Source organism: Pagrus major, chromosome 21 (genome assembly GCF_040436345.1).
Source record: "Pagrus major chromosome 21, Pma_NU_1.0".
Lineage (NCBI taxonomy): Eukaryota > Metazoa > Chordata > Actinopteri > Spariformes > Sparidae > Pagrus > Pagrus major.
In genome coordinates, this window is record NC_133235.1 from 26817154 (window position 1) to 26841449 (window position 24296).

At 41.7% G+C, this 24296-nt stretch overlaps 1 protein-coding gene across 2 annotated transcripts; it reads right to left on the reverse strand.

Annotated features, from left to right (window-relative positions):
* Positions 1–7: 7 nt before the first annotated feature.
* Positions 8–17113, reverse strand: LOC141016918 (integrin alpha-6-like). 2 transcript variants are annotated; one of them, XM_073491505.1, is made up of 26 exons: positions 16907–17113; positions 9113–9234; positions 8907–8986; positions 7671–7932; positions 7272–7403; positions 6975–7182; positions 6700–6893; positions 6484–6581; positions 6099–6226; positions 5929–6018; positions 5302–5363; positions 5005–5162; positions 4782–4922; positions 4569–4681; positions 4327–4483; positions 3747–3830; positions 3572–3651; positions 3286–3363; positions 3095–3197; positions 2803–2973; positions 2517–2618; positions 2288–2398; positions 1873–1971; positions 1625–1750; positions 1402–1483; positions 754–841 (listed from the first exon to the last, which is right to left on the reverse strand). In XM_073491505.1, the coding sequence occupies exons 1-25, from the start codon at positions 17077–17079 to the stop codon at positions 1415–1417; spliced, it is 3141 nt and encodes a 1046-aa protein (XP_073347606.1). In that variant the 5' UTR covers positions 17080–17113; the 3' UTR covers positions 754–841; positions 1402–1414. The 2 variants fall into 2 exon arrangements, with proteins under 2 accessions (XP_073347605.1, XP_073347606.1); XM_073491504.1 differs by lacking the exon at positions 1402–1483 and having other exon boundaries at positions 8–841.
* Between the last annotated feature and the right edge of the window lie 7183 nt (positions 17114–24296).

Genomic DNA, 24296 nt, shown 5'->3' on the forward strand with positions numbered 1-24296 from the left:
ACTTGGATATGACAACGTCTTTAAAAATCTTTATTCAACAAACTCTTTGTACGCTCTCACTTTCTTTCTTTTTTACAGCCAGAGAATAAAGGGGGGATTCTGCAGAGGTTTGGTAGTATATATTTACAAACCGAGTGGGATCATTTGCACTTCCTCCATGACGTACGACCTGAGGCACCCTGAGCATGAAAAATTCTGATCGGTCAACAAGTTAAGGCAGATGCACTGTAAAAAATAATTAAAAATGGGGGAAATAAAACACATTTTAGTTGCATGATTCTTTGGCCTGTATGGCACGTAACGTAAAGAACTCCTCACGAAGAATAAATATAAACAATTCTGCAAAACATTAAAAAATTTACAAAATATCTAAAAAAAACACTCCCATCCCCACCCTCCCCAGTCAACACTGTGAATGTAGCAAATGTACAAAACAAGCTCTGACAGACAGCAGTCGTGCAGGACCGTCTCCTGCACTGCAACTCTCCTCCTCCAGTGATTCATACAGAATTCAATTCAGCCCCTGAAGCAGGATGTTTGATCAAATAATTAGTCTCTCAAAAGTTTGTTTCTTGATATTTACAGTCCACTCTGTGTAAAGACAAGGCAGGAAAAAAAATAGAGCAATTTGTAGTTTATCAGTAAGCGACAAGAATCTGTGTGGACTCATTGGCTGTTAAGAATAATGTTCTTTGTCGTGCCAGGTTGTCATCCATGGCTTCTTTTCCAGGTTTTCCCAGTTACCATGCCCAGGGCTTATCGCGCTCTCCTCCCGTTTGATCCGAACAGCGCTGTAACTGGGAACCTTGTCTTCATACTTGGCTCGCTTGAAGAAGCCACACTGCAGAGAAGAAAGGGGAAAACAAAAGTCAAACAATGTTCTGTTTGGGGAAAAGGCTATTTAAAGATATTCAGAGAAAGCAGAGGAGAGTTGAGACATCCAAGATGCAAGATGAGTCCATTAAGAGGTGTAGACAAGCCACCTGCACTCCTTAAAGACAGGAAACATGTTCAAATGCCCCTGTTTTTAAACGTAGAGAGAAAGAAACCTGCAGACCAAGTGACTGCATGTGCAAAAGCAACAACAGAAATAGAGGAAAAGAGTGACTCAAAGAGATGCAAAAGAACAGCCCCCATGGTGATCCTCAGTCACTGCTTATCAGCCATCACCTCCCCTGGCCATGCAGGTAAACTGTGCCGATCCACACATAATCATGTGTGAAAATATTTTAGGCGTCATCTCTTTGCAAAAATAATCTAATAGTCAGCTTGTACATTAGCATTCATGTCACGGTGTCAGAGTTGCCCACTGCCTGCCTGGTACCAGAAAGCAGCGCTTTTGTAGCAAAAAGGAGCAAGAGAAGCCGTTTCACCCATTCATGGCAGGCCGGATAAGTTTACCCTCTGTCTTTTTTTATGCATTTGATGTCAGTCTCTCTTTTTCTGACGGGTCCTCTTTATTCTTTTTCTCAAAGACTCCACACTGAGGAGAGGAGAATTGTTAGACCTACAGTTGTTCTGTAGATGATGCTTCACAGACTCAAAGACCTTTTTGAAAATGTGGATGTGGTGTGTGTGTGTTTTTATTAGCTGGGGCAGGGTGTGTCCCAGTTTGTTGTCCTACCTTCCAGAGAAGGAAAGCAAGCAGGGCTAACAGCATCAGCCCGAACAGGATGGACAGCACGATGATCCACCATGGCACGCCTCCATATTGAGCTTCACGCCTCTCTGGGTACACCGTCAGCTTCATCTGGCAGATGCAATCACAGTGGCAGAACATCGGGATTAAGATCTCTGGATCAGAGTGTCAACTACACTGTTAAATGTTTCTCTATTTATATAATTTAAATTAAAAAATATAACATGAATTACCTCTGTCTTTGCATTCTCCAGCACTGTGTTCTTTGTTGTGCTATCAACATGCAGAAAGGCGTTCACTTTCACCTCCACATGGTGTAACTTGGAATAATCCTGTTCAAAGACAAAAGGAGAACATCAAGTTTACATTACAGGTGCTCGGAGTAATCCCGAGAAAACACTCATATAGATGAATCTGCTGGAACAATCCTTGTCTGTTAAATAAAAATAAATTTCAAGATTCTTGTGTATGAGCCTACAATAATTCTTATTCACATACATTATTCCTAGATTTTCTAGAGTAACGACTTATGATTTAAACTGAATATGTTTATGAATAATTATGAAAATTATGACACTTCACACTATAGAGCTGCTCAATCCTGAACAAGTAGTTGATTAAAAACAGGTTATTTTCCTGTTGTGTTACCTCTATGAAGGTGCTGTTCCAGAGGCGAGAGCTGAGAGTGATGACTGCATTACTGTCCAGGCCCCGCAGGGGGCAGCTTATCCTCGCACATTTTGCCCCATTCTCACAGGACTGTCAACAAAGAAAGGAGCACAAAGTTACAGCTGCCTTCCCCTGCTACTGGTTGCAAAAGCACATCAAATAAAGCAATATAAAAACAAAAGAACAGAAGTTGGTGGTGTGGTATTACCAGGACTGCAGAATTCTTCTTGTCAAGTAAACGTGAAAAAGTGGCCTCGTCACTTCCCTTAGTGTTTTCTGCTGCTCTTCTCGTCCTGTTTTTACTTGATGCCTTAACGCAGAGGAGAAAAAGCACATCCGTTTATTACATTTACCTCAACTTCTTTGTGTGTCTTCATTTTAATAAACTCTTCAAATGTCAAATGATCCACTTCTTTCACCCCATACCTGCAGTTTGAAAAAGTAGACATACAGGCAGAGTGACCACAACACCTTAATGTGATGTTTCCACTCACCACATTCAGAGGGTTGATCTCCTCTTTAGGGAAGCACTCCATGTGGTCCACTCCAGTGGAGCTGATCTTCATCAGGTAGAGCAGCCACTTCCCCGAGGCTGTCTCCTTTGGCCAGTCGATGTTGAGGGTGGCGGTGCCAAAGTCTGTCAAGCGCTTTCCCAGATTGATGATCTGTAAATCAAGACAGGAATAGTGATCTACCTCAGATAACATTATATTAATATCAAAAGTGCTGAAGAGGATGAGCTGCTCTGGAAAGGAAATTACTTTTCCTGAGTTTTCCTGTACTCACTCTGATGTTGTGTGTGATAGCACTGCCAATATCACTTTCAACCTTCATGGCAGCCTCACCTTTGGCCTCTCCTGTAAAGGAGACCTGAGACGGCTGGGCTTTTCTGGAAAGACAGAGAAGCACAGTTAGTAGAATCTGTGCATGCTTGTGTGTTTTTTGGGCCATGAATTGTATTTGTGTGTGTTTCTTACCCTGATACAGTCAGCTGCAACTTGATGGCCACCTTTGCCTTTGCTTTAACAGAGGCTAATTTCTGCTGGTCGCTTGTCCTGTCCGATCAGAGGTTACACACAGGTCAGAAAAACTACAAATGTCAATGCATTATAAAGGTAATAACAGAGCAGGAGTCAAGAAGAAATTAAACCTCAAACCCTCTCCATGGTTCAAATAATCAAGACCACTATCAAAACATCCATCATTTAAAAATCAATCACCAAACCATTTATAAAATGTAAATCAATGTTATTGGGCACTTACGTCTGTGGCTGTAGATTTATCTCCACCTCAGTGGTGTTTGGAGAGATTCTTGTTGTACCCAGAAAAATGTAGAAGATCGTCTGTATTCACAAAAACAGAGGCATTAAATAAGGCCTAACAGTGCCACTAGAAGTGCAGAGGACGTAGACGGTGTCAAAAAGTGATTTCCTCTCACCTTTGAGTCACGTTTGAAGGGGTTTCCAAGCTCACAATCAGCCTCAGAGCCGTCTTCATTGCCGAAACAGTTTACTTTCAGCTCCTGGAATCAAAAAGAGGTTCCAATCAGGACCAAAACTCACCTAGGACCGCCCAGTTAATATTTTCTTTAAAAAAAACAACTTCTGTAACAACCTCTATTGAATTCCTCGCTTCCTTGCTAAATCCTAGCTCTATACTTCAAGAAGAAGCCAACTTTTACAAGACTACCTACACTACCTAACGGAAACGTTGATTTTTCAAGTTTGGCTGAGTTGACGGTGTCAGAAATGAGCTCAGACAAGTTTTAAATTGTTAAATAATATGTGTGTATTGAGCTAAGGAACTACTGTAAGATTAATATTTTGTCCAGACACACAGGACAAGGTGACATCATCTAGTATGCAATAAATCAAGCTGTAACTTGCAAATTTCCTCAATGAAAATAGGGGCAATAGGTATCACACAAAGACAGAAAACCTTGAATTGAAAATCCATGATGTGAGCAGTGTGTGAAGTCTGTGTGTTTGTGTGTGAGAGGGACAGAAAGGGAGGCTTACATTAGGTGCAGCGCGGAAAGCAGAGTAAGTAAGGGAGTGTGGGAAGGAGGCGCGCACAAAGGCTTCGTACGCATCGTCCCCATTCAGATTGCTCACTGTGACCTCCAAACCAATATCCTTCCCATCGCTGAGTGAGATCACTGGCACGCCGTCCTCCCTTCAGATAAACAAAAGTTATGAGCCTGTGTGTTGATGAATGAGTCTTAAAGAACCTTCAAAGTCATAACAAATTATTCTCTTACAGATCTAACGGAGAGAACTCATCGTTGGCCATCCTGGTTCCGTAGCGATACGTCACCAGCAAGTTGCTCTGACAAGTGTTGTCGGTGCCACACCCCTCCTTCAGGAAATTCATCTACAAACAGGCAAGATTACACAGATACAGCAGGAAGGTCAACAAAGCTATAAAATATATCTTGCCGGGTGTTCCTACATTAAATATCTTGTGTACACACATCTGATCGAGTTGTCTTTTCCTCTTTGGCATCAAGAACAGGTGATAGCGGAGCTGAGCTCTGTCTGCGTTTACGTTTGGAGTCCTGGATCTCCACAGACACATCGATGGGGATCCCCCGCAGCTTATCTCTGATATTTTCCTGCAGAAAGATGACAGTACATTACACCCCGCCCACAATGCACTTTGATCAAGAGAGATGAGTTTGCAGAGAGAGTGGCTACCTGTATGACGAGCTGACGTTGAACACACCGTTTCTTTGCTTTGCTGTCTATGCTGATGATCCCTTTGGTTTCGGAGCCACTGCCGTCCGTGAAGGTCGCTCTGGGGCTAAAACCCTTCTCCTTGTTGTCAGCGTCGGCCGCCAGAACGTACGCCACCGCTGGATGGGACAGAGACGGGAACATAAATGAGAGGTTGATTGCAAGGCTTTAACCTTCCTTTTCCTGCTGTTGATTATGTAATTAATCAAAATTATAATCAAATTTTGCTTTAATAAAGAAAAAGATGGATTGGCTTACTCAGACTCGGAGCGTAGCTCTTGGGGTTGGCAGTGTAGGTGAAGCACGCCTTAACCTCAAAGCTGGGGGCATAAAGCAGTTTATCTAGTCAGACACAGTATTAGCATAGCGCTTTTCCACATAAGTTTGATGAATGTCCAGAAATAACAGAAGCATCTACTGAAATCAATAATATGATGGTTCTGCTTAATGCTTAGGGAATAAAGGTGAAATATGCAAGAACTGGCCACTTCTAAAATTCAAGTAAATACAGTCTATGGGTACCGGAACCAGAGCCGGGTGAACAAGCAACAGAGCCTGGGTCGGCAGCCTGTCAGTGAATTCGGACAGACCGGGACAAAACACAGCCTCCATGACAGAAGTGATACAGAGGTGATTTACAGTGACTACATTTCAGACTTTCACTCAGTGCCAACCTTCAGATGCCTGAGCTGTATCACACTATCATCTCTTGAGGTACAAATTGATATTATGAGACATGACAGGCTGAGACTAGCTGGTTAGCATGTTAACTTAAGTAAATATCAATACATAGACATTTTGACATGACAACACGCCCCTTTAAACGTCTTTTACAAACTGTATCTTTTATTTGACCAAATAGGGGAAAAGAAATGGCCCACGTACCAAAAGGAGTTGCCACAGTTCTTCTTGGTGAGGTCGATTTGCTTCGGTGTGAACTCGATTTCCTTCTTGATGTTAATAACTGGGCGGGCTCTGAGAAGACAGAACTCAGTGAGCAACTTCCTAACCATGATCAGAGATATATAAGAGAAAAAACGCACCAGTTCTCTCACCTAAAGACAAAGACAGAGTCAGAGAGGGATCCAACAGCAAGGTCAGGGTAGGAGTTCTTGTCCAGGTCCATGTTGCCTGCGAGGGAGTAGCCAAAGAGCTTGACTCCTATAGCCTTGCCCGATAGGATCTAAAACAGGAGAAACACACGAGTGATTACAGAGACAATAATAATACAACAATACAACAGTTTTTGTAAGAAGTCAAAACAGGATGTTGGACAATATGCCCATATTTTACCTAAACTAGTTTACTAGGAAGATTTCAGGGTTCAAAAAAGAGGGTCAACTATTTTTTTTCATTATTGAAAATGTAGTTTCACACATTTGGATAAAATCTATATGAATTTCCACACCTTTCTCACAGGTATTAAAAGGTATTACATACCTGTGCAGCTTTTTTAGAGCTGAGACCTGTTGCTGCTCCGTGGTAGATGAAAACAGTCCCAGCATTGCCATCATCATAAGGAGCTCCCACAGCAAAATCTGACAGCAAGAACGACAACAGTGACTTAAACAGGTACTTTTCATTCAAGGAGAGGAATCAAGAATGACCAGTTGACAGTAGTATACATATGCACACGCACAAACATCGCAGCCTCACCATGGTAACCATCCTGATTGATGTCCCCAAGGTTTTCCACAGCCAGTCCAAACATGGAGTTCTCAGGTCCGTCTATCCTCTCAGGCGTGACTTTGTTCCACTTTCCGTCTTTGTTGATGTAGACGTAGACGGCTCCTCCGATTGTTCCCTCCTTCTCAAAGTACTGAGGTGCTCCCACCACGATGTCCTGCCACCTAACACACAAGAGCATAGCTTGTTTGTGAGTATATAGTGGTGGTAATAGCAGGATTTAAGGTTCACCCCGCCTCACTCACCCATCCTTGTTGAGATCCAACACGGTCAGATCGTAGCCGAACGACGAGGCGAGGCCTTCCCCTTCCAACGTGTACTCTTCTATTAGGTCTCTGCCTTTGCCTTTCTTCAGCAGCACCACGGCCCCGCTGTGGTCTGCTCTGGGAGCTCCCGCCACCACCGTCAGCTGGCCCTTATTGGTCAGACTCTTCCCCGAGTCCAGAGAGAAGCCTGGGAGACGGAGACAAAGGTATTTGAATAAGCTTGTGAAGAGATTGTGTAAGATGAATGGATGAGCAGATGAGAGAGCAGTGATTTACCCAGGTAGCTGTTTGGAGGAGCGGGGACCAGATCAGGGTTCTTTTTGCCCTCATCTCCCGCCTCAAAAGGACCGTCTTCAAAGATGCCCATCTCAAAAAAGGTTTCGTTCTTTTGTTCCAACCGTACCACACCTGTAGAAGAGACAACATGAGAAGAGATGAGTTAAGACGAGAGTGATCTGGCCCATCAATAAAAGGAAGAAAAATCCCACAACATGATAATCTAATTGGCAGCAATGTGGAACACATGACTGAAAAAGCATCACTGCAAATTCCTTCGCAATGAAAAGTGAATGTGGTAAATCATTCAAAGTCATTTGGTGATGAAGCACATGTGCAGTTATGGTCTTCTTTCATAGCTTATTTTAAACACAAGCATACACACACACATTCAACTACCTTTCCAGTTGTACGCTCCAGGAGCACCAAAGATGAGGTAGTGGAAGTCCTTGTCGAACGTGGCAGAGAGGCCCTGCTGGCAGGAGCCAAACAACTCGTGACCTCTGGCTCGGCCACTGCAGAATTGCCAGTTGCCTCCCTCGTCAAATGAAACGGGATCAATCGTTAAGTCCTGACTCAGCACGTAGCAGCGGCCGATAATGTCTCGGGATTCGATGGGTCTGCCCACGTTGGTCCGTTTCTGGTAGCGATGGGCGCAGGTCTGACAAGGACACAGAAACACACGGCTGAGTTGAGGTGATGTTGGTTAAAATCAAAGCTGAGGAGACGTGAACAGGAAAAAGTTTGAGAGTTTGTTGTCACAGTCAAAAAACAACTGAACTCAAACTTTTGAAATAGCAGGTCTAGGTGCAATATAAATACTGTGAAAGTATAAAAACGCTATATCCACAGAGAAATGCACACAGCCCATATTCAGAAACTGTGCCTTTAAACGAGCTGTCAGGTCATCCATAAGGATTCTATATAGTCCTGTGATCCGCAACCGTCACCCCAACAAACACTGGCAGAGTTAATGCCAAAACACGGTAGGCGGTGCCTGCTCAGGCCTGTGAGAGCTGACTAATAAGAACAAACTGGGTTTTTTGGGAGGGGGGGTCTTAAAGAGACAGGAGCTAAAGCGTAGCGTTCAGACCGACGGTGAATAGAGGTGCAGCCGCATTTGACAGTGTGAGAAAAAAAGTGTGTTAATAATAAAAGTATGAATCGGAAAAAGAGCACAATATGGGACCTCTACACCAGATGAACTGTACTCCAGCATGGCATTTTTGATCCCCTTGTAAAAACATGGAATATTGGCAAGAATCTTAATTTTAAAGGTTTCTGTTTGAACAAGTAAGTAAACTGATAATTATTTCCGTTAATCAGCCAATAGTTTAGTCTATTAAATACCACAAAATAGTAAAAAAAAATGCTTGTTAGAGTCCAATGTGACCTTCAAATGTCTTCTTAGTAGGTATCTACTTTACAATTATATAAACCAGAATAATTTGGCTGCTGCAACCAGAGAATATTTGGCATTTCTGTTTGAAAAATGAGTTGCTGATTCATTTCCTGTTGACTGACTAATCGATTAACCGACTCATTGGGTCAGTGCTACATCAAATCTTTTTTAATATCAAACTGAAGTTGTTCAGTTTGAAGGTGATGGTCAGATACAAAGACACACATTCTTACCACAATCTTGCCTCCTGGTCCCTGACTGTTGACGGTCACCCCCATCCACTGGTTCTCTTTGCTTTCTTTTGTTAAGTCCTCTACACAGAGACAGGAACCAAAGTAGACACAAAGAGGATATTGTTACTCAAATATTGGGTCTAATTAGTGTCTAAAGTAGCCCAAAACATATAAAAGAATTACACAGATGTCAGCAGATATCTCACCTTCATTATCAAAGTCAATTCTGGCACAGTTAGGTGAGTCCAGGTCACAGCTGTACAGTCCTCCCGTCACTTTAGACTTCTGACCACTCAAGGCTTTTGCTTGCGGGGCGCCAACCAGCAGCCTGCAAACAGACACACAAATGAATATGTAAAGACTGTGGAAAGAGTCTCAAAACTGTGTGCATACATCTTTAATAAATAAGAGTTTCACAAATATTTTGAGACATCTGTATCCACAGGACGCCTTTCAAAATGGAAAATGTTCAGATCTGTGAAGTTGAGTTTAAAAATCTAATGTAATCAAAAATATTACTATCTATTCACGTTGTGATGTGTGCGTTTTCAAAACTCCTGTAAATGTGTTCAAATTGTTTGGCATCTGTGTGTGGATTGGAAAGGACATTTGTGAACACCCAAAATTACACACAAATCATCTTATTTTTCATTTGTAGTTCACAGAATACACATTTGTGACCATTTTGAGTCAAATTTCTCTTCATGCACATGCAGCTCGATCAAATGCACATCATGATTAGAGGCTTGAGCAGTGACATCTCATCTGCAAATCTAGCATTTCTTCCACTGGTGCATTATATTATTATCACACATTCCAGTCCACTGTGTCACACAGCGGCCATATTCACGCACAAACACACACATCCGCCGTCAAACTGATGTTCCATGTCCTCACGGTCCGACTGAGTCAAAGACCCCTTTCAAACGCCTGCTGAGGTTGATTGAACCGGGTTGTCTATCTCTCTCCACACACACACACACACACACACACGCACACACAGAGGCTGCCTTTGTGGAGCAAAGGACAAGGGCAAATGCCACACCCGAGCCTTGGCGATTGGCATCCAGTTCCCAGGGTTTCCTACAGAGTAAATCAAACAAGTCATGGGTGTCATCCATCGAACTGATGCACTGACAATCTCTCTCTCTCTCTCTCTGCATGTTCCAGGAGCTCTCTCTGGCTCGCTTTGTCTGTCCGACCATGACCTCCAGAGTTAATGTTGTACAGGGAGCTGTCTTCACCAGATGAGATTAAGCAAAGCCATTTTTAGCTGGAACACAAAGCATTCTCAGATACACACATACACACCATCTGGGAGGATTTACAGAGACATACAGTCAGAATGAAGACGCCTTATGTGACCAGCATGTCTGCGCTGTAGACCCAACAGCATGTGGGAGAAGATTTGAAACTATTAAGATAACTTTTTCAGACAAGCGTTAATCATCAGGAATATTGACTTCAGCAGGCGTGATGGGGATTAGCAAAGGACAATAAATGTATTTATATGACACACAGAAATATCGCTTGTTAAAACTGTTCACAAAGTTTGTCGACAGTGTTATGATGCTGCCGTTGTTAGATGGATTTAAATGGATTTTACAGGAAATTAAGATATTTCTTTAAAACAAAATGCATTCAGACAAGTCATCACAACAGAAACACTCCTTCTGCTATGACAGACAAGTGTACGCTGTTTATCCCATTTCAACCACTGGATTGCTTTGGCCTTGATTCAAAAACCAGAGCACTATAATTTGTGCAATTATCCCACCCACCAAGTGTCCAATCCAGCCTTTATTTTAAACTACAAGGGGAGCGTGTGACACTTGACATTCAACACCACACAGTCTAAAGTCTTTACCTCTAAGTTCACTAACGTACCAGACAGAAAACTTATTTTCACACTCAGTGAAACTGTCAGGGCTCGTCAATCAAAAAGATGAGTCTGAAGAATGATTCGTGACTGACTGCAAATCCCAGGTGGGCACATCTCCACTGTCATCATCCTCAGAGACACAGGAAGTCAAGAGAATGGACGGAAAGTCACAAGACACACTGGGAAGTGGGGTCACTGGGTCTGGGGTCTCTGCTGCATTAATGGAGAATGGACACTGTAGTTCCTACTGCTACATAATCGCATTGTGATGCTCATTCAGAGTTTCGTTCAGCTGTTTCCTTCAAGGTAAATGCAACCAGCAATACTGCAAAGACTCCAACAATGAAGTGAAAATAAAAATGATTAATGGACCAAGATAGACAGCAGAGAGTTAGAGATACAATATAAATTGCAATATGTTTTCTACATTTTAAAATGGCCAATAGACTAAAGCCAGACCTAAACTTACCAGTGAATTTCTTCATTTGCACCATTACAACACATTTTGCATTTAAGGTGCACTATGTAGTTTTGGGGAAGAGAAAGATCTTCATTGACTTTATGCATAAAAAAAAACTAAATAAACAAATTAAATAAACAAACTCTCTTTGTTTTCATGACTGAACAAACTGAATAAACAAACTGACAACACAATTTCATCCTGTTTTACTTTGTTTATATGTGGCGGACCCTGCCACCTTTCTAGCTTCAAACAGTGTTCTTGGGACCTTATTTTCCTCTGAGAACAGCTTGTTTATTCAGTCATGGAGAAAATAAATATTTCTGAGTTTGTATTATTACCTAATTAATATTGTAAATATACAAAATTCTGAGTTTTAATTTCTTCTCCAAAACTACAGCGTGCTCCTTTAAAGATAGTTTTGTTTTTGGCTCCTCATTCATTATGACACTTGCTATAAATCATGCTGCTCTGTTTACAATACGTCAGCCAAGGAAGAGTCGCATGGATACGCTAGTCGATGAAGTAATGTGAAGTTAGGAACCAGAAATAAAACATTAAATACCAAAACCCCTATGACACGTCTGAGAAGTAGATCGCGGACCCCTTCGAGGATCCAAAATCATCAGCTCGCTCACCCCTTGTAAAAGACACCAAACACAACACCAATTTTAGACTAATTTCAACAGAAACATATTATCTTTATTGCTTGACACTGCCATTGAAGAGTGGAGTGCTGACGTGAGGTGTCAGGGAGTAACACAGTGATAAGGTTGACCCGCTGGCCCACTGACAGAGACCCAGCTGTTTATCTAATCAATCACCACCAGCAGAGGAAGCCCCAACACACTGGCTTAGTCTACAGGAAGGATAAAGACAAACAGACAGAGTGTGTTTGTGTGTGTAGTGACTCCCAAAACTGACACACACACTGGCAGCGACACTGAGACTCTCCACGGGACTACAGAGCGACCAGCGCAGCAGAGTGGCCAAGAGACGTCCCACTGAGAGAGGTGAGCTGTTCTGGCTGCCAAGCCACGGCACAGCCCGTTGCTTGGCAACGGCAAGCCTATCAAATACAGGCGTTCACATCTAAATGGGTTGCAGATCCGGAGGTTCATGTCTTGCATTACCCAACTTCTCCCTCCATCTGTCAGCCAGGATCGAGCCTGCTGACTCTGACTGGTTGAATAACTGCTTGTATTTGGTGCCCAGATGTAAAACTGATTTATGTTCCTCTCCACATTCTTTCAGCCATCACCTCTTCTTTTTCTTCAGGTCTTTTCTCTCTCTCTCTCTTTGATGTTGGATAACCTCGAATAGCCTGAAGTGAACAGAGGGGAGTAATCTGACCCTCATACTGAAACACAAGCCATATACGCTCACGCATATTATGACATTGTGTTTTTTTTCTCTTTTTTTAATCTTTCCTTCACTGTGGTATGTACAGTATGTTCCTGTGCACAAAAAAAGTCTTGAAAGATAAAAAGCCCAAAGTCCATGCAAACGGGAGCTCCTCTCTCCCACAGAAAAGACTGTTCCTGAAGTGCCTGAAACGCCTCATCACACTATGTCACCATGATTTATTTATGTCTATATTAACGGCAGAAGTGAAGCTAACTGGAAGCTGAAAACACGACCCAATCAGAGATACGGTGAGCATTGCTGGCTCAGGCGTGCATCAGCTGACCAATCAGAGCAGACTGGGTATTTGGGAGGGGGGGAAGAGACACGAGCTACAACAGAGTGTCTCAGACAGAGGGGGAATACAGTGCTGCAGCACTGGACAGTATGAGAACCAACCATTCAACCATTAAAGCATGCAAACCTTTTCCAGTGGCAACCCAAATTAAAATTACGAACCTGAAAATTAGCATAATATGTCTCCTTTAAAAACTGAACTCCACAGTCTTCCTATCTCCTCTATCATTACTGGAATCTGGACACAGCTTGACATTGACATGACTATTTAAAATGCCGGCATGCCTTGCGTTCCTTTGCTCACAGCATGTCTCTATATCTTTACTCTTTGTGCTACATCTATTCATCTCTCCAGGGCCAGTTTATTCCCTAGAAACACACACACTTTCTCCCACACATTTCTCCCACTCGATCCAAGCTCTTAAACTTCCTGTAACTCTCACTCTGTCTCCTCCTCCTTCTTTGTCTCTTCATGAAATTTGTGCTTTTTTTCCCCCGTCTTGATTTTATTACACAGACAGCTCCACCTGGCAATTATGACCAACCAAGGAATGCTCGACACACGCATACACACACACACCCGTCAGCTCCTGCCCTGTCCTGCAGGTACATGTAACACTCACCCCTGCAGGGCACGAAAAACACAAGGAAGATTGTCAACTAAATCAAAGTTGGTATGTATGGCTAGCACAGGACTGTGACTCACTGTGCACACCCAGCAGCGAGGAGACTCACGTTGGGGGGGCACACAAGCACACACACGCCATCATGTTGATGAGATGTACGTTAGTGAAGGAAATCTCTGTCAGTCAGCACAATCTATCCATCTCTTCTTTTCCTTTGCCTCAGGTTCTGAAATGTATCCAGCAGCACCCTCAGCTCTCTGACACTCTTCCAAGTGACTGACAACAAGACAACGCCTCAGCGCTCAGCCACAGCATGCATCAGCACTCACAGATCACACACACACACACACACACATGCATCCACAGGCAGCGCATGAATACATGTGCGTACACACAAATACACAGTCCACAGGGAGAGCACATTCCACCTCGACAAAGCGGTACGAGCACCGTCACTTGTAAAACAAACTCGGATTCCTGCTCGAACATGCACACACACACTTGAACTTGTGTTGTGATGTAACACGCACATGCAGAAGGTCCAAGTCCATCTCTTTCTATCCTGATTAAGGAGGAGACTACATTGTAAAAGACTGCAATTACTCTCTCCATTAATTAAGAATAGTTTAGTCATGTCAGGAAAAATGCACATCAAAACTGAAATGTTGAAAATTGCTGTCAAAACAGTCCAAAACTTTAACCTTGTTTGTGCTTAAAAAAATTACTAAAATAACCACTAGATTATCAAATTTATCTGCGGATCTACTCCTCCATTAAACGTCTAACTGTTTCAGTAGTTCACACCTCCACCTGTCTACGTTATCGTCACTGTTATTGGTTGTTTTCCAGTTCACAGAATCTAACCGTGTTCTCTTGTATTTAATGTAACGACCTGAAGCAGGGGGGCTCTGCGGTGACTCTGGTCTCGTGCTGATCACCATGTGTCTTTCATTTAGACACGGCCTAAAAAACTAGGACACAAACTGCCACTGTGTGTGTGAGAGAGTGTGGCGCAGTAGTAGAAGTGTGTCAATACGCTTAAGAACAGTGTGTAACCTCTGTGGAAAAGGTTAAAGACTTGGGGATGCTTAATAACTCTGAGCTGTAGTAGTTCAGGTTATCGTGCAGAGGGTGAACACACTGTGGTGACCCCTGAGCATTAGCTACACAAATACAAACCTCTACATGGAGTGCAATAACACAGTCAGTGTATTGATCAGTTCTGTGTAAAAAGCCAATTAATTGCCGCACAAGTAGTTTACATTGTGCTGCTGGTACTGTAATACTCTTTAAACGACATTTTCTACAAACTGGCATCTTATGCTATATTATGGACAGTGGTGGAATAAAACTACTTAATTAGATACTTGTAGGTACGTGTACTTTACTTTATACTTCTACAACTGCTCAGAGGGAAATAACGTACTTGCTATATTTATTTGACAGCTATAGTTACTTTACTTATTTACCTCCGCCAAGTAAGTTATGTTTTCGGCCATGTTGGTTTGTCAGCAGGATTACACAAAAGCGATTCACTTTTGATGCAGATGCGGATAAAGGAACGGATCCAGGAGATTTTCATGACTGAATAAACTGAATAAACAACCTTTCCTCAAAGGAAAACACAATTTCATACTGTGTCACTGTGTTTATATTTGCAGGATTCTTCTAAGCAGCTACCGCTCTAGCTTCAAACAGTGTTCTGGGGAACTTAGTCCTCCTCGAGTATTATTACCTCATTAATATTGTAAATATTAACTTTCTAAGTTTGATTTTTTCTTTTTCAAAACTACACAATGCGCCTTTAACATTGTGAAATAGGGTGGGTTTTTTTGGTTAAGCAGTTATGGGTGGTTTCAAGTTGGATATTAGATTAGGCTTGATTGAATTAAAGGGGGCTGTTGGGCCTTGGCGGAGGTATGCACTCAACTAAATGACATTCAAGTTTAAAAGGGCTCTTTGGAACAATTTGTAGCATTTTACACGTATTAATCACTTTTTTATTGGCCATAAGTGAGCAGATTGTAACGTGACATGAAAATGAGACCGTCCCCGTCTCTCTCAGGTATCTATACAAGTCTGTGGATGATATGTCGCAGAATATCCAAACCCGAGTCCGGATATTCTGCGACTTTATGCGCGCGTTCGAGGGCCATTTCTGAACGTCTAAGTACATTTTGAAAGTTCCTTACTTTTACTAACATTATTAAAGGTGCGCTATGTCATTTTGCAGAAGAAATTTTTATTCAGAAGAGAAAGATCTTCATTGACTGATTTGTTTATGCCTAAACAAACTAAATTAACAAACTCTTTGTTTTCATGACTGAATAAACTGAATAAACAAACTGATCTTAAAGGACAACACAGTTTCATACTGTTTATATTTGGCGGACCCTGCCACCTCTTTAGCTTCAAAGTGTTCTTGGGACCTTTTTTCCCTCTGAGAACAGCTTGTTTATTCACTCATGGAAAAATGTTTGTATTATTATTATTATTATTATTATTATTATTGTTATTATTATTATTATTATTATCATTATTGTGATTATTATTATATACCTCATTTATATTGTAAATATTAAAGTTCTGAGTTTGAAGAGAAGAATCTAAAAAGAATTTAAATACTTCCTCCACCAACAAACATGTGTACTTCTATCAAAACACATTCCCTGATTAAACACTTGGACTTCTCTGATCTCAGGTCAGTTAATATTCAAGCTTCACAAACCACTGACCACTTGATGGCAGTTAGCCTTTATGCACAATGACACATCCCTCTGAATCAATGCCCATAAAACTGCCCACAATGATTCAGTGGGGTGGTTTTTATGCCTCTGAATGCTGAGGCTCGGTCTCACCTAAAACCTCTTTGGGAGAAAGTCAGCAGACAGAGAGAAACCTAACCCTGTGAACAAATACATCTGCTGTGGAGGTCCAGTAAAAACTCCCAAATCACTAACCTGGAAGGAAAGACTGGGCAAAGATTAACAAGCAGCATGCCTATTGTTCAACTCCACGCAGGTGTTTAAGGTACTACACTGGATTAAACGTGCTGCTGAGATTTAGTGAGAAACTTTGAGCCTTGACTGGTTTAAAACTACCTGCGACATACCTGCGCACTCTCTAGGTGAAAGTAAAATATGTCTGCAGGTCTTTTAAGTAGCTTTAGAAAGTCTTTCTCACCTCCTGCAGCAGCTCTAAGGACCCAGAATAAACCCCCAGTGGCTGTGACATTTTAATTACATGTTTACAGAAGTTATTTTAATGACATGTATAGCGTGAGACGACGAGCTGTCTGCAAACGCAAAAGAAAACAAAGTGTGGCTCTTACACTCTCTTATCCGGGTCAAACTGCCAGTGCATGGCGAGAGAGAAGCCGAACAGGCTGTTCGGGTCCCCGTTCCTCCGAACCACATTGTCGGTGTCCAGGTTGAAAGCGGACAGTCGCCCACATCCCGAGAGGAAGACGAGCAGCCACAGTCCACAGGTGATCCTGCCCTCCATGAGTGTATGAAACACGAAACTCCCTCGAACTGCTGGAAGGTGAGTCCTTACTGACAGAGGTGCAAAGTGCAAATGACTGGCTGCTGGAGGGCTGAGTGGTCCACTTTACTTACAGCTGCCCCGCCCCTCCTGACACACACACACACACACACACACATACACGTAAATATTGCTGAAAGGGGACTAAATTTCTCCACCAGAGATATATAAAAAAAAATAGAACAGAAAATATACTTTTAAGGTCTTTTACACTTGTCCAAGAAATAACAGCGATAAAGGATGTTATTGTTGCTTGAAGACCATTTCCCGACACTGATTTAATGATAATGTAATAGCATAATTGTACATCACATTGTAATCTTTTCATTGTCTTGTTGTGTCTTAACATTGTGATTTTATTCTTGTTGTTGTGTTGTGTTGCGTTGCGTTGTGTTTTAAGAGTGTGAAACTGTGTTATTGTTGTTGTTTGAAAGGCTGCTTGTGTGATGAGTTTTTATATTTGCATGTGCTTGTCTGTGTTAGATTCATGTTATTTGTTCCTGCCCAGGGACTACAGATGAAATTTAGCTAGTAGCTAATTCTGGTACGGCTGTGAGCCGTGCACTGTCCCTGTTAAATAAACAAATAAATAATAAAAAATAAATAATAATAATGCAGCCGCCCTTCAAAGAGCAATAAACTTTAAATTCTTAAAGGTCCAGTGAAGTTATTTCTCGTCCATTAAACATTTCTGGAGCTTCACAGCAAAACAGCCATTGCGGCATTCTCCTAAACAACTGAAGTAGATGGGGACTTGTTTTTAAAAAGTAAAAAAACATCTGATAGAAAACATAAAATCGCTCCATAAAGCTCATCTGATGAAGAAGACGAGAAGTCTCTAGAAGCCCTGAGATCTCATATCAATTTGAAAAGGTGTTATTACACATTTGCAGCCATAAAATGGTGCTTTGTGCTACACTGGCAGCTTCTGACAGTATAATCTGTAATCATGACACTATAATAAAGACTTCAGTTAAACTCCCTTAGAAACAGGCGTAAACAAAACATATCCTAAGTCCCACAAAAAAGAAAATATTGGCAAAATACCCAGTGACGTGAGAGTGCAAGCTGCAGGCTCACAGTAAATTGTGTTTACTGTCATCCTTGAAGTTAACAAGGAGAAGCACACAGTCAATATTTCTGTAATTTTGCCAGGTGTTGGGGGATCAGTCCAGGCAATAATAGCAATACAGTGACTTCAAGTGGGAGAGACAGATGGAAACAGAGGAGCAAAGACTGAGACTGAGATAAAGACAGAGGAAATAGAGATATACAGCAACAAGTGTGTTTGCAATACAGTAGCTGGCCTCTACAAACCACAGCCCAGAAATCCCGAAGCTAGAAATTTGTCAAAATTTAGAATGACATTCTCCCTCAGATTATCCCATGTTATCGCTGCAGGGCCTGTTTGCTCAGTAATGACTCATTAGATGAGTCACAGTTCCCAAAGGAGCTCCAGAGACCAGACTGGGCACAGACCGGCACATTAACACACTCCCTCACTAGATGGTTTTCAAGGCATTCCACGAGACGCTGACCCAAAGCCTGTCCTCGCAACACAGCATTTCAGCAGACAACGCGGGCTTTGTCTGCACGTTGAGAAAAGAGGGCAGGCAGAGAGGGAGAGGGAGAAAGAAAACTGCCCACATACAGTATAAAAGGCACAAATAATGGTGGAAGAGGGGAGCGCAGAAAGAGAAAAGGGCACTGGAGGAATGTGGTTCCTGCAGGCCTGTTGTCTACTTTGTGATCTCCAGTGAGGATCAGGTCTGGACAAAAATACACTTCCAAAACTTTCTTTTGCATGACTTTATCTTATGAAAAAACATCCTTTCTTGCAAAGTAGAGGAATCCCTAAATCATGTGACAATCCACACGCCGACTCTATTTTTGCACCCGTGTTGTTCTTCCTGTCCAGTTTGGGTCTGTGTTGTTCCAGTTCCAGGTACGAGCAGCAGCCAGCTGGACGATCACCGGTGATTTATGGCTCTGTCTGCACAAGGTCAGAAACAGGAATCAGCCTTATCGCTGATAAGAACAGCAATGTGGAGAGGTGAGGGAGCTTAGCTCGCCCTTCGCTTGAGTTCTCTCACAGTGAAGTTGACACAGTGACAATAGAAGATCCTCCAATTAATTAACAGACATATGACACTTCCTCTTCTTCTGTCTCTCTCTAGTGTTCACCTCTGTAGTCAAGAAATATTCCTGATTATGCTCATGTTATTTTTCTTTCAATCGTCTAACCTCAACATATATTTGTACATATTATGTTTATATGATCCTATTTCTGTTTCTGCTCGAGCTCTTCTGCTTATCTTTTTAATATGTTGTTTATTTTTTACTATTATTATTGTTTATTGTTATATTGAACTGTCCTTTGGCTGCTGTGACGCACAAATTTCCCCGTTTGCGGGACCAATAAAGGAATTTCTGATTCTGATTCTGATACATCACACATTCGTACCACAACCTGTCCACCTCATTATCATTTCTTCCGTCTTCTCCTCTATAATCCTCAAGGGAAACTAAAGGTCACACATCTTGTTTGTACATAAACAGACTGAAAGCCCGCCGCAGCTGCAGGCGAGCATTGATCTATTGACATCCAGTCATGATTTAAGGGTAATACGTAATGACAAAGACACACAAAATTATTCGTAGCTATCAGGGAACTTATCAGGAATTGAATTAACTGTGAATAACAGAAGTAAACAGTAGATCCCAACACTGAATAAACAAAGACATAGTATAAATTCATAAAATACTTGAGTACAGACTGTTAAATGAACCAGTATGAGGTGATAAGTTAGATACATACGTCTGAACAGGCTTATTGGTCATTTTATTAATGAATCATTGCTGATTAACTCTGATTCAGGAGCTCGATCGCACACAGCCCCAATTAATCATTAGTTACATACATACAGTATAAGCTACTGCTTATTTTAAAGAGTCAGTGATTTTCATGATTTTACTCAAGCTTTAATAAAATCTAAAGAACATTTCCTGATGAAATGTGATAAACAGAGCATATTGTCTCAATTATCTCCGCCCAGAATTAAGAACTGAGTCGTGTGTGCGCGCCGTGTACAGCATGTTCAGCATTGCGACAGCAGAAGAGAAGAAAATCTTGCCTTGGGTGCTAAAGTAGAGGAATGACAGGGAAAGCAATGTTCTCTGACACACACACACACACACACACACACACACACACACACACACACGGATATCGAAAAGTCCAGCGCCTAGACTCGCCCGAGCCACAGCCCCTGTATTTGTTCTTAAAGCTGCAGCTCCAGGTACACTAAGGCAAAACAAACGCACACTCACCAAGGGTGTGGCGCAGTGAGCTGTGTTTTAGGGTGTGTGAGTGTGTCTTTATGACGCTGTAGAAACACGTAGCCTTGGGATACTGATTAACGCACACACACACACAGTTTCATAATCACATTGAACTCCATATTCAGGCTGTTTCACAACTGCAACACATTCATGTACTTTTCCTGTGCGCCACTGATTATGTGAGCCTGTGAATGTGTTGACAGCAAATCGTCTCAGAATTTAATTATGGATGATTCAGATCAGAGACATCGATGAAATGTTTGTCAGCTGAAAACTAAGAATACCTTCAACATAATCACAGGACAGAGAAGATTACCGACAGCCAGGTCTCCCTCAAGGAACTGTCAGCTGGTCAGGTTTCAGTGTGGTTTACAGTAGGATGCCTTAAAGCAGTGTTTCTAAAACTTTTTACATCAAGTACAACTTCAGAAAATATGAGACTCTCTGAGTACCACAATTATGACAAAATACAGTAGTGTAGGCCTGCTGTACAGCTGCTGTGGATGCTTCAGCAGCCACTAGCGCTCATGCTCGGCTCCTGGTAATCAACTTCAATAGTTCCCCATGTTTTTAAACTTTACCTACCATACAATCACAGTTTGAGTTAAGCTTGAAACTCATCATGGATGATGTATATGTGCGTGCCATGTATAAACGTGACTACATAGCAGGCTGAAACAGAAATATTAAAGGGAAAAACAAAGCTTTTTTAAAATTGCGTTTCAGTTTAAGTATTCTAATTAAAAATTCTGCTGTATTTTGCTCAAATTAACTTTATGTTTTTACCTTGTTTCATTTTTAAAAACATATCTGGGACTATCTGTGTACCACTACAGGGAGCTTGCAAACAAGTGGTACTTGTACCTCAGTTAAGTGGCCTTAAGGGAATAGTTTTGGAAACTACACATATTTGCTTTCTCGCCACAAAGTAATCCATCATTCATTCAGGTGGTTAGCTTAGCTGATCTTAGCATAAAGACTGGAAACTGGGGAAAACAGTGAGCCAGGCCAGAAAATATCCAACTATAATATTGTTATACATCAGTTTTTTAAGTGGATCAAACAAATGAGATACAGTGTGACAGGGCCAGGATAGCTGTTTCCTCCTGTTTCCAGTTGTTATGCTAAGATAACAGGCTGCTGGCTGTAGTTTCATAATTAACCATTGGAATCAATCTTGTCACTTGACATTCATCATTATCATTATCATTATCATCATTATATTACACATTACATACATGTTACACAATTGAGTGTATGTGACCAAACTAAGTCGAAATAATACTGATCAAACACATCTCCTGGTCTAATGCATTTTTATGCATTCTTATCATTACGTGCAAGTCTGATACCCGTAGAAATCATGATTTCAATGGTCTTATTTTAGAAGAGCTGTCCTCTATGAGATATCAGGTTCTCAGCTGATAGGAGAGACGATAGAGAACATATACAGTGAGTGTGGTGAGGATGCAGAGTGTTTAATGTCCTGCAAAAACAGAGATGAAGCAAGGCTATCACTTAGCACTCCGGTGACATTCAGGGGACAAACGTCTAATTTACATTCCCCTATGTGGTAACTCTTATACACAGTATTGATCCGATTCCTCAGTAGAACTTATACTCATGGTTAAAACATAAAGACACACACACACACACTGGGAGGAGGCTGTAACAGATCCTTTATCCTTGTTGATGAGTGTATTGATTACAGTCAATAAGAAGTAATTGATGTCTTCTCTTGTCCAGCAGTGCTGCAACACCCTCGGGACAATTTCCTACTGAATGAGCATTGGGTGTGTGTGTGAGTGTGTATATGTGTGTGAGTGTGTGTGTGTGTTACCCAGCCCTGGCAAGAGGATGTAACATGAGCTGGCAGGAGATATGGGAGGGGTCCCAGTGTTGGTGAGTGCAGGTGTGCTTCAAAGAGAGGTTAGCTAACCTGAGGGAGGTGCAAGGTGAGAAACATTCACTTTTCTCCTGACAGATTCAGGTTGGCAGCAGGCGCCTGTCTCAGCGTATAGAACATAATTCTATTCACTGTCTTTAATAAGATAATGTGTCTAATTCCAGTGAAATCCACTGTACCGTATGTATTCCCAACCCTTAATTTAGATGTTGGCCATGTGTCATACGTAGCAGAAAAACACATTTAATATTTGGAGGTCCCATCACAACTCCAACCACACAAAACCACATTATTTTCCTCTAAACACAGTGAAATTCTTAAGTAATTTAATGATAGATACAAAAGTTGAAGGCATAGTCCCTGGACTGGCTGGGAAAATATGGGCAGGAATGTAAATATCGCTCTCCTCATTCTTTTAGAAAGACAGTAAACTCTAAATTGCTCCAGTAAAGTGTCTCAGTGGCAAACAATAAAAGACTGACTGTACTGTGTGGGTGTAGCAGCTGGAAAATAAAACAAGGAGGCGCTGAAACAACATGAACGTCACTGAGTACAAGCAGACTAAAATGCTTGTTTGCTGTTTCTAATAAATGTTTATCACCACTAAATCCAGACTGAAAAATCTCAACGACTATTGGATGGACTGCCATTCAATTTTGAATTCATGGTCCCCAGAGGATGAACCCTGCTGACTTTTCCTCTAGCGCCAGCATGAAGCTTTCATTTGAAGCTGTAAGTGAAATGTTCCAACACTTATTGGATAAATCGTTGTGACATTTGATACAGATATTCATGACCCCGCAGGATGAATTGCATAACTGGTGATACCTTAACCTACACTCTTCAAATGACCTTCCCATCAGCCTCAACTGTACTTTGCAGTCAGTCCAATTAGCAAATGCTAGCATGATAACACGCAAAACTAGGAATGGTAAACATTATAGCTGCAAACCACCAGCATGTTAGCATTATCATTCTTAGCATGTTAGCTTGCTGATGTTTGCATGTAGCTCAAAGCACCCCTGTGCCTAACTACAGCCTCAAAGAGCTGCTAGCATTGCGACAGAGTTTTGTTAATTTAATATAAATTAATGTCCTCCCTGTATTCAGTGTGATACTTAAAAAGGAACAAAAATGTTTTGTTATTGAATGAAACAACACACTGTCTCACACAAAACATTCAAAATATTGTAATAATAATATAGCAAAAAAATGTATTATAATGTCTGTGATAAGCAGCGTGACAAGGTGAAAAGGTCCTCGCAACAAATCTAGCTCTAGCTCTGCTCTGGGGAATGCGCACACATTCCCTCTGTTTTTGTCCACACACACACACACACACACACACACACACACACACACACACACACACACACACACACACACACACACACACACACACACACACACACAAATGAACACTCTCCAGTGCATCCAAACTGTCCATAACTCAAAGCTGGCAGCAAAACAAAACAGTTTCCACCAGAATGAATGCACGGCTTTGGCAGCGAGAGAGCTATACATTATTGGGTAGAACACACACACACACACACACTCATAAAGACACACGCACACAGACACACACACACACACACACACACACACACACACACACACACACACATCTATGCACACACATAAACACATGCATACTTGGCTGCTCTGAACTGTTTTAATGGCACTTTGCGGATTCTGACGAGGACCTTCGAACTTGTGAGGATTGTTTTAGAAAAAATGCCTCCATCATCCCACTATTCGTTTTGGCACCACAGAGAGAACTTCCTTCCCTCTGTTTTTGTCCAGTGCACTATACAGTACATTCACACACGCACACACGCACACACACACACACACACACACACACACACACACACACACAGTTCAGTTGCTATTGTTGAAAATATCTATGGACTGTAGGAAGGAGCGCAGT

Coding starts and splice junctions, on each gene's coding strand:
- LOC141016918 (XM_073491504.1), bottom strand. CDS start 17,079: ATGGAGGGCAGGATCACCTGTGGACTGTGGCTGCTCGTCTTCCTCTCG. Junction 7,183..7,271: donor TCCTCCAAACAGCTACCTGG/GTAAATCACTGC, acceptor TCCGTCTCCCAG/GCTTCTCTCTGGACTCGGGG. Junction 3,831..4,326: donor CTTTCCGCGCTGCACCTAAT/GTAAGCCTCCCT, acceptor TTTTGATTCCAG/GAGCTGAAAGTAAACTGTTT.